At 51.0% G+C, this 14,372-nt stretch overlaps 1 protein-coding gene across 1 annotated transcript in view; it reads left to right on the plus strand.

Moving 5' to 3' along the window:
• ANKRA2 (ankyrin repeat family A member 2) overlaps nt 1-14,372 on the plus strand; it is a 60,927-nt gene that overhangs the window by 16,276 nt on the left and 30,279 nt on the right. Inside the window, exons 3-7 of the mRNA XM_075325183.1 lie at nt 8,677-8,835; nt 9,012-9,077; nt 10,481-10,578; nt 10,841-10,966; nt 11,053-11,119. Of these exons, the coding sequence (XP_075181298.1) occupies nt 8,677-8,835; nt 9,012-9,077; nt 10,481-10,578; nt 10,841-10,966; nt 11,053-11,119 (516 nt within the window). The remainder of the gene's footprint in view (nt 1-8,676; nt 8,836-9,011; nt 9,078-10,480; nt 10,579-10,840; nt 10,967-11,052; nt 11,120-14,372) is intronic.

Raw genomic sequence — 14,372 nt, forward strand, 5'->3', positions numbered from 1 at the left:
ACTGGGAAGCTGATTATCTCAGTCGCCAGGGCATGGACGCAGGGGAATGGTCCCTTCACCCGGACGTGTTTCAGGAGATCTGTTGCCGCTGGGGGGTGCCGGACGTCGACCTCATGGCGTCCCGGCACAACAACAAGGTACCGACGTTCATGGCACGGTCTCAAGATCCCAGAGCTCTGGCGGCAGACGCCTTAGTTCAGGATTGGTCGCAGTTTCAGCTCCCTTATGTGTTTCCTCCGCTGGCACTGTTGCCCAGAGTGTTACGCAAGATCAGGGCCGACTGCCGCCGCGTCATCCTCGTCGCTCCAGACTGGCCGAGGCGGTCGTGGTACCCGGATCTGTGGCATCTCACGGTCGGCCAACCGTGGGCACTACCAGACCGACCAGACTTGCTATCTCAAGGGCCGTTTTTCCATCTGAATTCTGCGGCCCTCAACCTGACTGTGTGGCCATTGAGTCCTGGATCCTAGCGTCTTCAGGGTTATCTCAAGACGTCATTGCCACTATGAGACAGGCTAGGAAACCAACGTCCGCCAAGATCTACCACAGGACGTGGAAAATTTTCCTGTCGTGGTGCTCTGCTCAGGGTTTTTCTCCCTGGCCTTTTGCCTTGCCCACTTTTCTGTCCTTCCTTCAATCTGGACTGGACAAGGGTTTGTCGCTCGGCTCCCTTAAGGGACAAGTCTCAGCGCTCTCTGTGTTTTTCCAGAAGCGCCTAGCCAGACTTCCACAGGTACGCACGTTCCTGCAGGGGGTTTGTCACATCGTTCCTCCTTACAAGCGGCCGTTAGAACCCTGGGATCTGAACAGGGTGCTGCTGGTTCTTCAGAAACCACCATTCGAGCCAATGAGAGATATTTCTCTCTCACGCCTTTCGCAGAAAGTGGTTTTTCTAGTAGCAGTCACTTCACTTCGGAGAGTGTCTGAGCTAGCAGCGCTGTCATGCAAAGCCCCTTTCCTGGTTTTTCACCAGGACAAGGTGGTTCTGCGTCCGGTTCCGGAATTTCTCCCTAAGGTGGTATCCCCCTTTCATCTCAATCAGGATATCTCCTTACCTTCTTTTTGTCCTCATCCAGTTCACCAATGTGAAAAGGATTTGCACTTGTTAGATCTGGTGAGAGCACTCAGACTCTACATTTCTCGTACGGCGCCCCTGCGCCGCTCGGATGCACTCTTTGTCCTTGTCGCTGGCCAGCGTAAAGGGTCACAGGCTTCCAAATCAACCTTGGCTCGGTGGATCAAGGAGCCAATTCTCGAAGCCTACCGTTCGGCTGGGCTTCCGGTTCCCTCAGGGCTGAAGGCCCATTCTACCAGAGCCGTGGGCGCGTCCTGGGCTTTGAGGCACCAGGCTACGGCTCAGCAGGTGTGTCAGGCGGCTACCTGGTCGAGCCTGCACACTTTCACGAAACACTATCAGGTACATACCTATGCTTCGGCGGATGCCAGCCTAGGTAGACGAGTCCTTCAGGCGGCGGTTGCCCACCTGTAGGAAGAGGCCGTTTTACGGCTCTCTTACGAGGTATTATTTTACCCACCCAGGGACTGCTTTTGGACGTCCCAATTGTCTGGGTCTCCCAATGGAGCGACAAAGAAGAAGGGAATTTTGTTTACTTACCGTAAATTCCTTTTCTTCTAGCTCCAATTGGGAGACCCAGCGCCCGCCCCTGTTTTTTTGTGTACACATGTTGTTCATGTTGAATGGTTTCAGTTCTCCGATATTCCTTCGGATTGAAGTTACTTTAAACCAGTTTATAATTCTTTTTCCTCCTTCTTGCTTTTGCACCAAAACTGAGGAGCCCGTGGGAGCACGGGGGGTGTATAGGCAGAAGGGGAGGGGCTTAACACTTTTAAGTGTAATACTTTGTGCGGCCTCCGGAGGCATAGCCTATACACCCAATTGTCTGGGTCTCCCAATTGGAGCTAGAAGAAAAGGAATTTACGGTAAGTAAACAAAATTCCCTTCTTTTTGCGGGACGAGTTCACTTTTAAATGAAACCATAAGTTTTACCATATAGTGTACTGGAAGACGGAAAAAAATTCCAAGTTAAAAAAAAAGATTGTTTTTGGGATAGTTTATGCAGTGTTATGGTAAAACTGATGTCTTGGTGTGATGCCTGAGGTCGGTGTGATTTCGTAGACACCAAACATTTCTAGGTTTACTTTTATCTAAGGGGTTAAAAAATATTCAGAAGTTTGTCTCAAAAAAGGCGCACTTTTTGTGCCATTTTCCGTGATCTGTAGCGTTCTCATTTTTAAGGATATGGGGCTCATTGGCAGCTTATTTTTTTGCGTCTTGAGCTGACATTGTTAACAGTACCCTTTTTTTGCCAAGAAGCGCCATTTTGATCGCCTGTTATCACATTTTACGCAAAATCAGCGGCAACCAAAAAATGTAATTTTGGCGTTTGGAATTTTTTTGCCGCTACGCCATTTACTGATTAGAATAATTGATTTTATATTTCTTTATCGTTCCTTTGGGAGACCCAGACCATGGGTGTTTAGCTTCTGCCTCCGGAGGACACACAAAGTACTACACTTAAAAGTGTAGCTCCTCCCTCTGAGCTTATACACCCCCTGGTAGCCAGTCCTAGCCAGTTTATTGCTTTGTGTCAGGAGGAATACATCCACACATGCATTCTCATCTGATTTGTTTGACTTTTGGAAAGAGTTTGAAGAAAAGCGGGTCCATGTCTGGACCCCCGGCATGTCCCTTCTCACCCCACTGTGTTGTTAAGGTTGATTTACAAGGCTGCAGCCTTACATGCCGCGCTCCTTCACCATCCCTTCTGGGCTCTGGCTTGAAGTGGGAGCCAGCACGTTCTCCATGCCTGGCAGGAGTCCGGTCTCCATCCACAGCCCCTTGAGGATTCTGTTGGACCGGAGCACTCATCCCCAGGGACATGGCCCTGCGTCTCAGCAGCTAAGTACCTGAGACGTTTATGTTGGGGGTCCCGGTTCTTTATTGTAAGGGGAGAGTATGCTGTATGTGATTGTTTTTAACTTTTCCGGCGGGTTCTCTAGCTTTTGACTGAGAACCGCGCCGATGGTGCCTGCTTGTCGGCCTCGCCGCTTAAATTTAGGCCCTGGCTTCGCCGGAGGCCTATTTTCATTTTCCTGCCCTCGCATGTCACTCATGCAGAGGGACAGGTTCGGCTCCTCACCGGCGGCCGTTCTACACAGGGGAGGGACACTCCCCACTGCTGGGGCGTCCCTCCTTCCCTGCAGGTCTCTATAGCCCTCCAGTTCCCGCTCTTTTATAGGAATGCCCTCTTCTCAGGCAGAGTTCACTCTGCTCTGGGACATCCTGCATTCTGCATCTCTGCTGAGGTGCTGCGACTGGGGGACCGGGCTTCGGGATCTGGAGGGCACACAACACCGCGCTCAGCGGTCTGGTAAGCCACAGCCGGTCTCCGGTTGTGGACCTCTGTATATTCTCCCTGGGGTTCATTCTCTGCAAAGCCCCCACTCCAGCAGCATGGTCTCTCAGGCTGCTGCTGCACCTGTGATTGAACCCCCGGCCTGGGTAGAGTCCTTTTCTAGGTCCATATCCCAGTCATTTGCTGAGTCCATGGGGCTTTTGTCCAGGACTTTGATGAATATGCATCAGCCCCCCTCACAGGGTGCCTCTAATACTCTTGACAGAGGACTCCTATCCTCTGTCCTCCGTCCATCGGAGCTCACGGAGGATTCATCATCTGATCCCAGACCCCGTCCTTCTAAGAGAAGGCGCAGGGTTTCCTCCCCCTCCCCATCCCACGGCTCTGTCTCAAGAGCTGACTCTCTAGATGAGGAGGATGCCCTCACTGGGGGCTCGGAGGCTATGTATCCCATCTATTTCTCAGATCTTAGTGATTTGATTGCTTCTATTAATTCTGTGCTGGATCTCAATCCGCCAGTATCAGAGGAGCAACTCTCTTTGGCAGAAAAACATCAGTTTACCTCGCCTAAGAGAGTGAAGAGTGTGTTCTTTAACCACTCCAGTTTTCAGACCGCTGTGACCAAACCCAGGGCCTGCCCTGACAAACGCTTTCCAAAGCGTGGTTCTGATGACCGGTTTCCATTTCCACCTGAGGTGGTCAAGGAGTGGTCTCACTCCCCAAAGGTGGACCCTCCGGTGTCTAGGCTCTCAGCCTGGACCGTTGTGTCGGTGGCTGACGGCACCTCACTTAAGGATTCCACTGACCGTCAGATTGACCTTCTGGCCAAATCTGTGTATGAAGCTGTGGGGGCCGCGTTTTCCCCGACTTTTGCAGCAGTGTGGGCCCTCAAAGCCATCTCTGCTTCTCTAGAGGAGATGCATTCCCTCACCAAGGAATCTATGCCTGAGATGGTTATCTTAACTGCTCAGGCTTCAGCTTTTTCATCCTATGCCATGTCTGCCATGCTAGAGGCTGCTCACCGCACTGCGGTGGCTTCAGCTAATTCTCTTGTTATCCGCAGGATTTTGTGGCTTCGAGAGTGGAAGGCAGATGCTTCTTCTTTCTTCTTCTTGCTGGGCTCCCTTTTGCTGGTTCACGGCTGTTTGGTGAACAGCTGGATGAAATCATTAAAGAAGCTACTGGCGGGAAGAGTACTTCCATGCCACAAACCAAGACCAGGAAACCTGCCCAGGGTAGGAATCAATCGAGGTTTCGTTCCTTTCGTTCCTCCAACTGGTCATCCTCTAAGCCTTCCGCCTCGTCCGCTAACTCAGCCAAGGATCAGAAATCCAACTGGCTCCCAAAAGCGCGTCCACAGAAGAGGCTACAGGATAGAATTCTCTTCCAGCCCTCCAAACAGATTTTTTCTCTCAACTCCCCCCTGCTCCAAGGCCGCCGCCTTCTCGCAGGCCGTGGCGTCCTTGCAGGCAAACGGAGTGATTGTCCCAGTTCCCGCTCAGGAACGGTTCAGAGGTTTTTACTCAAATCTCTTCCTAGTTCCGAAAAAGGACGGTACCTTCCGGCCCATCCTGGATCTCAAGCTTCTCAACAAGCATGTCCGGGTGCGGCATTTTCGCATGGAGTCTCTGCGATCAGTCATTGCCTCTATGACCCAAGGGGAGTTCCTGGCGTCCATCGACATCAGAGATGCCTATCTACATGTGCCAATCGCAGTGTCACATCAGCGTTGGTTACGTTTTGCGATAGGAGAGGATCATTTCCAATTCGTGGCTCTCCCCTTCAGGTTAGACACGGCCCCTCGGGTATTCACCAAGGTCATGGCGGCAGTGATTGCGGTCCTGCACCTCCAGGGGTTAGCAGTGCTTCCTTATCTGGACGACCTTCTGGTCAAGGGTACATCCAGCGCAGACTGTCAGCGGAGTGTTTCGCTCACTCTCGCCACCCTAGCCCAATTCGGGTGGATTGTCAATCTTCCTAAATCCACTCTGACTCCGACCCAGAGTCTCACGTACTTAGGGATGCAGTTCGAGACTTTGCCGGCACTTGTGAAGTTGCCCTTAGACAAACAGCTGTCACTCCGGTTGGCGGTGCGCTCTCTCCTGAGGCCCCGCCGTTATACCCTCAGGCGTCTGATGCAGGTGCTGGGTCAAATGGTGGCCTCCATGGAAGCGGTTCCCTTTGCCCAGTTCCATCTGCGTCCTCTGCAGCTGGACATTCTCCGCTGTTGGGACAAGCGGCCTTCCTCCTTACAGAGGTTAGTGGCTCTGTCGCCACGGACCAGGAGCTCCCTTCAGTGGTGGCTTCGACCCCTCTCCCTGTCCCAAGGGCGCTCCTTCCTGACTCCGTCCTGGGTGATTCTCACCACGGATGCCAGCCTATCCGGCTGGGGAGCGGTACATCTCCACCACAGAGCACAGGGCACTTGGACTCCGTCCGAGTCAGTCCTTTCAATCAATGTGCTGGAAACCAGAGCTGTGCTTCTAGCTCTCCTAGCCTTTCACCACCTGTTGGCGGGCAGGCACATTCGAGTCCAGTCAGACAACGCGACAGCGGTTGCCTACATCAATCACCAAGGCGGGACACGCAGCCGCCTGGCAATGTTGGAGGTCCAACGCATTCTTCAATGGGCGGAGGACTCCAAGTCCACCATATCCGCAGTCCACATCCCTGGCGTAGAAAACTGTGAGGCAGATTATCTCAGCCGTCAATCCGTGGACGGTGGCGAGTGGTCCCTGCACCCGGCAGTGTTTCAGTCAATCTGCCGCAAGTGGGGCACTCCGGACGTGGACCTAATGGCATCCCGTCACAACAACAAGGTTCCGGTTTACATGGCTCGCTCTCACGATCCTCAGGCCTTCGCCGCGGACGCTCTGGTTCAAGACTGGTCCCAGTTTCGTCTGTCCTACGTGTTTCCCCCTCTAGCTCTCTTGCCCAGAGTCCTGCGCAAGATCAGAATGGAGGGCCGTCGAGTCATTCTCATTGCACCGGACTGGCCCAAGCGAGCTTGGTATCCGGACCTGCTCCAACTGTCCGTGGAAATGCCGTGGCATCTTCCGGACCGTCCAGACCTGCTCTCGCAAGGTCCGTTTTTCTGCCCAAATTCTGCGGCACTCAAATTGACGGCGTGGCTCTTGAGTCCTGGATTTTGACGGCTTCTGGTATTCCTCCTGAAGTCATCTCCACTATGACTCGGGCCCGTAAGTCTTCCTCCGTCAAGATCTATCACAGGACTTGGAAAATTTTCCTGTCCTGGTGTCGCTCTTCCGGCCATTCTCCTTGGCCATTCTCGTTGCCGACCCTTCTGTCTTTTTTACAGTCCGGTCTGCAGCTAGGACTGTCCCTCAACTCTCTCAAGGGACAAGTCTCAGCTCTATCAGTGCTGTTCCAGCGGCGTCTCGCCCGGCTGGCTCAGGTCCGCACCTTCATGCAAGGTGCGTCTCACATCATTCCGCCTTATCGGCGGCCCTTGGATCCCTGGGACCTTAACTTGGTCCTCACGGTATTGCAGAAACCCCCTTTCGAGCCCCTTAGGGAGGTTTCTTTGTATCGTCTTTCTCAAAAGGTGGACTTTCTAGTTGCCATAACTTCTCTCAGGAGAGTCTCTGATTTGGCTGCGCTCTCCTCGGAGTCACCTTTTTTGTTTTTTCACCAAGACAAGGTAGTTCTCCGTCCGACCCCGGACTTTCTTCCTAAGGTGGTCTCTCCCTTCCACCTTAACCAGGATATTTCCTTGCCTTCCTTCTGTCCGGCCCCTGTTCATCGCTTTGAGAAAGCGCTGCATACTCTAGAACTGGTGCGTGCTCTCCGGATCTATGTGTCTCGCACCGCTGCGCTTAGGCGGTGCACCTCTCTTTTTGTGCTAACCACAGGGCGGCGCAAGGGTCTCTCTGCTTCTAAGCCGACCTTGGCCCGTTGGATTAGATCGACCCTTTCGGACGCCTACCAGAGTGCTCAGGTGCCTCCCCCGCCGGGGATCAAAGCACACTCGACCAGAGCTGTCGGTGCCTCTTGGGCTTTTAGGCACCAGGCTACGGCTCAACAATTCTGTCAGGCTGCCACTTGGGCTAGCCTGCATACCTTTTCGAAGCACTACCAAGTGCATGCTCATGCTTCGGCAGATGCGAGCTTGGGCAGACGCATCCTTCAGGCGGCTGTCGCCCACTTGTGAAGTTATGCTCCGCCTACTTCTTAGTTTTTTCTGTTTATTCCCACCCAGGGACAGCTTTGGAGCGTCCCATGGTCTGGGTCTCCCAAAGGAACGATAAAGAAAAAGAGAATTTTGTTACTTACCGTAAATTCTTTTTCTTATAGTTCCGTATTGGGAGACCCAGCTCCCTCCCTGTTGCCTGTTGGCAATCTTCTTGTTCCGTGTGTTATCACCGGCTGTTGTCGTGGACAGAGTCTCCGGTTGTTCTGGTTCTTACTCGGTTCTACTTGTGGGTGGCTATTCTCCTTCAGCTTTTGCACTAAACTGGCTAGGACTGGCTACCAGGGGGTGTATAAGCTCAGAGGGAGGAGCTACACTTTTAAGTGTAGTACTTTGTGTGTCCTCCGGAGGCAGAAGCTAAACACCCATGGTCTGGGTCTCCCAATACGGAACTATAAGAAAAAGAATTTACGGTAAGTAACAAAATTCTCTTTTTTCATAGATTGGCCCCGTTTCTGAACGAGGCAATACCAAATGTGTGTGTATTTTTTATTTTTTTAACCCTTTAATAATTTTGAAAGGGGCGAATGAAGGGTGATTTGAACTTTTAGGGGGTTTTTTTTACATTTTTTAAAACTTTTTTTTCCACTTGTATTTTATTTATATTTTATTTTACTAGGTCCCCTAGGGGACTATAAGGATCAGCAGTCTGATCACTCATTCTTTCTTGTTGATCAGAGCAGCTTTGCTGACTGACTCTCCCACAGCATCTGATCAAAGAAGACTAACAAGCAGCCCAGCAGAGATTAACTCTTGCTAGCCTGCCTATGAACTACAAGTCTGTTGGTCAACACCCGAGTCTCCCTGTGCTGATCACAAACATCAGTCAAGTTAGCAGGCAGAGTGCCAGAATCAGTGATGCCACTATGACAGTCAGCGATGTTTGTAAAAACCTCCTTTTGACAAATACCTTCATTGGCCAATGTGAAATTAGCAAGAGTATGTTTCATGTAACAGTCTAGTTACAAAAAAAAAAACACTACTTTGCACATTTGGTCATTTTTTTTGATAATATATTTTCCTTTTAACAGTCGTCTTTTCTCATTAAACATGCTTTTTATCAATGATGCCATTTCTTCTACTTTCCAGCTGAATGTAATATCCACACCTCGCCGTCCCCCGGTATCCAGGTCCGCCATGTGTACACCCCATCCACTACCAAACATTTCTCTCCTATCAAGCAGTCCACCACACTGACAAACAAGCACCGAGGCAACGAGGTGTCCACTACGCCCCTGCTGGTGAACTGTAAGTACACTGCTCTGCACCTCCTCACGCCGTACCCCCTGCTGCCGTGTTGCTCGGCAGGTGCGCCTGTTTATTTCAGGATCTACACTATTACTAATGAGATGTTATAATCCATGTAAAGGTGCAGATAATCCATCCAGAAGTATAATTCTCCCATCTTTCTGTCTCTTGCTCAGCTCTGTCTGTTCACCAGTTGGCTGCTCAGGGGGAGATGGTGTATCTGGCAAGTCGTCTTGAACAAGGTAATGCATAAAGCTCATTGCTGACCAGTAAACTTATTGCGACCACTCACCATTTCTCAAATTGTGACGCTGCTCCTCCATTTACCCCCTTTAGTGGCTTATCTATCTTTGGATATGCACCGTTCCCCTGTCCGCCAGCTTCTAGCTGTTTGCGGGGCACTGTGCTCCTGATTAACAGCTATTTAAAATCCAGATAGCGCAGGATAAACACGATACCTTCTGTTTGACTTTTAAGTCAATGGTTTAGGCAGAGGTAGCGTTATTTTTGGCCAGATCCGGCGATCCTGGCATGCTTTAGAACAGCACTTACAAGCTCTATAGAAAAGAGATCCTCAGCTCTGCCGTCTTTGCTTAGCAAATTGGTTATCAGTAAACAATACATTTCAAAATCTCTCCTTTTGAGAAGAGAGGATTTTTAGCAACAAGTAAATTGCAAATTTGTTTGGCGCCAGCATGCCTATCGACCACCACTGACAGGTTGCATCCTCCCCCTCAGCTTTGCAGCCGCACATGTGCTCGTCCGTCTCCCTCTCTCTCCGAAGCCTATGCATGCCCCATAGTCTCTCTGGAAATACACTTTGAGCGTGCGCGCACACCGGCCCTCTTTTTTAAGGGCTGGCATGCCATTTCCCCAAGAGGCACTATGTATTTAAGGCACCCTCCCATTAGGGGAGGTGCCTGCGCAACACCTTCAGTTAGTCAGTGTCCTATCTGTGCTAGTTGTCAGTTATCCCTTTGTCCGTCACCTGTACCTTAGTCTGCCTTCCCATACCTATCTCTCCCTGCCGTGCCCACCATACCTGTCCATACCCACATGCCTGTCTGCCTCAGTCATCCCGCCAGTACCTGCTTGCACCTGTGTTCGTATCTGAGTCCATCTCCTGTCCTGAGGGTCGGCTGCCACAATCCCGGTCACTGCCCTGGGAGTGGTACCTGGCATCCACCTCACGGTAGATGCTTAGTTAAGCCACTGATACTAAAGGGTAAGCTTGGGTCCCCCCTGTGGTCCAGTGGGTCCACTAATCTTGCTCGCTGCCCCTTCACTGGTCGAAAGTATTAGAATTTGCTTGTTTTTACTAGCACTTTGCAATTTTAACCATGAATTTTGTTCAGAAAACCCCTGTAAATGGAGTGGCATTAAAGCACTGCAGATCCACTGAAAGTCTATGGTGGGTGGACACAACGAAGCACATTTCTACTCTTTTTCCATCAGCCCCACAGACATAGAATGGTGCAGCAACGTACATGTGTGATCACTGCTCCATTCATACTACTCTGATCCTGAATGGTGGGTTGGGGGGCGAGGTATGGTGGGGGTCTCATCAGTCGAACATCCACTGAGCTGGCACTTATCCCCTACATAGTATAACAAAAAAAAAAAATTGTCTTTAACTTCCTACCAGAAAACGTGATCAACCTAACGGACGAAGAAGGATTCACGCCACTTATGTGGGCCGCAGCTCACGGACAGATCGCCATCGTGGAGTTTCTACTTCAGAATGTAAGAATTGGGAAGAGCTCTAAAATAATTTGGATCCAAAAAGGCAAAACTGAGGCTCCAAAAATATATGTAGACTTTACTAAATAATTATATGCCGTTGTTACATAGGTTGAAAAAGGGACACAGGTCCACCAAATTCAACCGTTCACCAGTTATACATTATCTATCACTATGTATAATCCACAGCGCCATTTGTTGGGAGAAAAGCATCCGGCCCTTTTGTAAATGCTGATATAGTATCCGCCATTACTATCTTATGTAGGGTGCCGATCCTCAAGTGCTCGGGAAAGGTCGGGAAAGTGCTCTGTCCCTGGCATGTAGTAAAGGATACACGGATATTGTGAAAATGCTGGTGGAGTGTGGAGTGGACGTGAACGAATACGACTGGGTAAGATCCGCACCAGAAAAGATAATAAAAATGCATGTGGTTCAATGATCACACGGGTTTTCCACCATTACACCTTCTTCTTCCAGAATGGAGGAACGCCCTTGTTATATGCTGTCCATGGCAATCACGTGAAATGTGTGAAGATTCTTCTAGGTGAGGATCCTAGGTCACTTTTGTTGCCAGTGGTTTATACATTAATGTTGAGTTATTTAGAGGGCACCACATTTACACAGCTATACAAGCTGTACACTGACTACTTTACATTGTATCAGTGTCAGATCTTCAGTGTTGCCCATGAAAAGGATGCAGTGATGCCACATAAGACCGTATTTTTTGTTTTATTAGACGCACCTCAAATTTAGAGACAGATAAATGGTAAAAAAAAAAGTTTGGGTGAAAATAGTCCATCTTATAATAACAGTTGTATTTTACCGGGGGAGGGCGGCAGTGGTGGTAGAGCGGGGTCACGTGGAGGCAGGGGCGATGGTGGAGTAGGTACGGTGGCTGTCTTGGCTATACTGCGGGCGCTGTAAGGCAGGAGCCATCCTCGGTACGAAAATGTCAGTGGTGCAAGCTTGAAAGAAATGGTGCCTGGAGTTGACAGGTGCGTAGATTGAGCTCTCCGTTTGATGAAGAGCTGAGATCTCATCTGCGCATGCTCCACCTCCAGGTGCCAGTTTACTTTAGTCTGCTGCTGGAAGATCAATGGGTCAAAGGCGACGCATGCACAGATGAGCTCTCAGCTCACCGAGAGTTCACTTTGCGCACATGCCAACTCCAGGTGCCATTTCTTTGAAGCCCGCACCACCAACATATTATTCCCTGACGCCTCATTGGGCTCCTCCTGGGCTGTTACTCACTGGAAGACAGGTCTCATGGCACTGATTTTCCAGAGCCCAGAGCAGATGAAAACTTCCTCAGCCCCTCTTGCAGGCTCTGAGTTGATACACGTTCTGCACCAAGTGTGACCAGGCATCAGACTGCCATCTCCATCAGACTGCCATCTCCACAGAAGCTGAGGTGAGATCATTCCGATTTTTCCAGAGCTCAGAGCAGATGAAAACTTCCTCACTCCCTCTGGCAGGGTCTGAGTTGATACAAGTTCTGCCAGCAGGCGTCAGAATTTGCACACTGGCTCCCTGACAGGAAATTGGAGCAAAGGTCACACTGACTGGATGCACATGGGCTGTGATTGCACAGTTTCCCTCAGACCCTCACAGATGTAACAGTTCACATTGCTGCGGCGGCAGAGTACCTCATGCAGGCCTCCCTCTGAGCTGCTACCTGCGCAGTTATTGCCGCCTCAAATACCATAGCCATCCGTAAGGCCCTCTGGTTCCAATAATGGAGAGCAGACTCTGTCTCTAAGAAGCCTCTCACAGTACTCCTTTCTAGACCGATGGTTTGCCGATCATCTGGACAGGATCTTTTTTTTGTCTGACGCCACGGGAGGAAAAGAGTACCTGCCTCCCCCAACTCTAGCCCAGGATGTTTTTTACTAGACACGCAGGGCCCGACCTTCTCAGCCCTCCTTGAGTCCACCTCGTCCTGGCAGTCTAGACAAAGACCGAGGAGTCTCGTCCTCCTCCATCTGGGCCGCCGCCTCAGACCACAAATGGGTGTGATACCCTGTGTCTTCCGGTTACCACAGTGAATTCTGGACCCGATCCCCTGGTCAGTCTTTTCTCTCAAACCCCCCCCCAAAGGCTCCAAAACACCACAAGGTCTTCTCCTCAGCAATCCACTCCCTCTAAACGGCGGGGGTGATGGTACCTGTTCCGGACGGCGAGAGGTTCAAGGCCTTCTATTCCAACCTCTCGTGGTCCTCAAAAAAGAATGGGTCAGTTCGTCCCATCCTGGACCTCTAACACCTGAGCAAACGTGCACATAAGGAGATTCAGAATGGACTTAATAGGGTCCATTATTACCTTTATGGTCGAAGGAGAATTTCTTGCCTCCCTAGTTATCAGGGACGCGTACCTGCACATACCCATCGCTCCAGCTCACCAAAAGTTCCTCCGCTTCGCGGTTCAGGACTTTTTTTTTTTATTTTACATTTGTGGCCCTACCCTCGGCTCTGCCACAGCACCAAGGGTCTTAACTAAGGTCATGGCGGCCGCTATGAGTGCCCTTCACGCCAGGAGAGTGGCTGTTCTGCCTTGCTTGGATGAGCTCCTCATCAAGGGCTCAATCAGCGTGCAGATCTCTGTGGGCACCCTATCCCGCTTAGGGCGGCTTCTGACTCCAGTCAAATCATCCCCGGTCCCGTCAAAATCCGTCACGTCCCTGGCCATGTCCATGGACACTCTTCGGGGCTTGATATTTTCCCCTCAAGACAAGGCAACTGCTCTACAACAAAGCGGTACACTGCCCTCTACGTACTCCTCTCGCTCCATACGATTCAGTATGAGAGTGCTAGGTAGGATAGCGGCGGCTATAGAGGCAGTGCTGATCGCTTAGCCACACCACCGCCCACTGCAGCTTGCGCTTCTAGCTGCCTGGGACAAGAGCCCCTTTTCCTTGGACGAACTTTTCACCTGACACCTTCAATCAGGTATGCGCTTTGCTAGAGGCTTCAGTCCTCTTCCATATCGAGAAGGACTTTTTCTCCCCCAAGTGGACTGGCTACTCCTGACCACGGACGTCAGCCTCTTAGTCTGGGGAGCAGCGTACTGGCTCCACACTGCTTCGGGACGTTGGACACCCCAGGAGTCTTCCCTTCCCAGAAATCATCCAGAAAATCAGTGCGATCTTCTCGCGCTCAGGTCATTCCCCTCTTCTGCTAGCAGGTTGTTTGATTCGGGTCCAATTGGACAATGCAACAGCTGTGGCGTAGGTCAATCGGCAGGGAGGTACCAGCAGCATGATAGCTTATCTCGAGGTCCTCAGGATCCTCACCTGGGCCGAATCAACGGGGGTCTGTGTTTTCAGCGGTACACATACCGGGAGTAGAGAACTGGGCAGCGGACCTTCTAAGTCGCCAAGGACTGCCGGAGAGTGGTTTCTCCACCCAGAAGTGTTCCCACACATCTGCACTCACTGGAGTACACCAGACGTGGATCTAATGGCCTCAAGGTTGAACGCAAAGGTACCCGCGTTCTTAGCCAGGTCACGTGATCCACAGTCCATTGGCGCAGATGCTCTAGTCTCCTGAAGTCTTTTCAGTCTGCCTTACATGTTTTTCGCCTCTGCCCCTGCTGCCGCGAGTAATCAGGAAGATCAAGGCAGAAGAGGTCCCGGTGATACTAATAGCACCGGACTAGCCCAGGTGCGCCTGGTATGCTGAATTAGTACAATTGCTCATGGCGACTCGCAAGCATCCCAGACCTTCTGACCCAAGGGCCCATTTCCCATCAGATCTCCAGAGCCCTGAAGCTGACGGCCTGGCCATTGAGACCTGGACTTT

The sequence above is a fragment of the Anomaloglossus baeobatrachus genome, chromosome 1 (genome assembly GCF_048569485.1).
Source record: "Anomaloglossus baeobatrachus isolate aAnoBae1 chromosome 1, aAnoBae1.hap1, whole genome shotgun sequence".
NCBI classification, from domain to species: Eukaryota; Metazoa; Chordata; class Amphibia; order Anura; family Aromobatidae; genus Anomaloglossus; species Anomaloglossus baeobatrachus.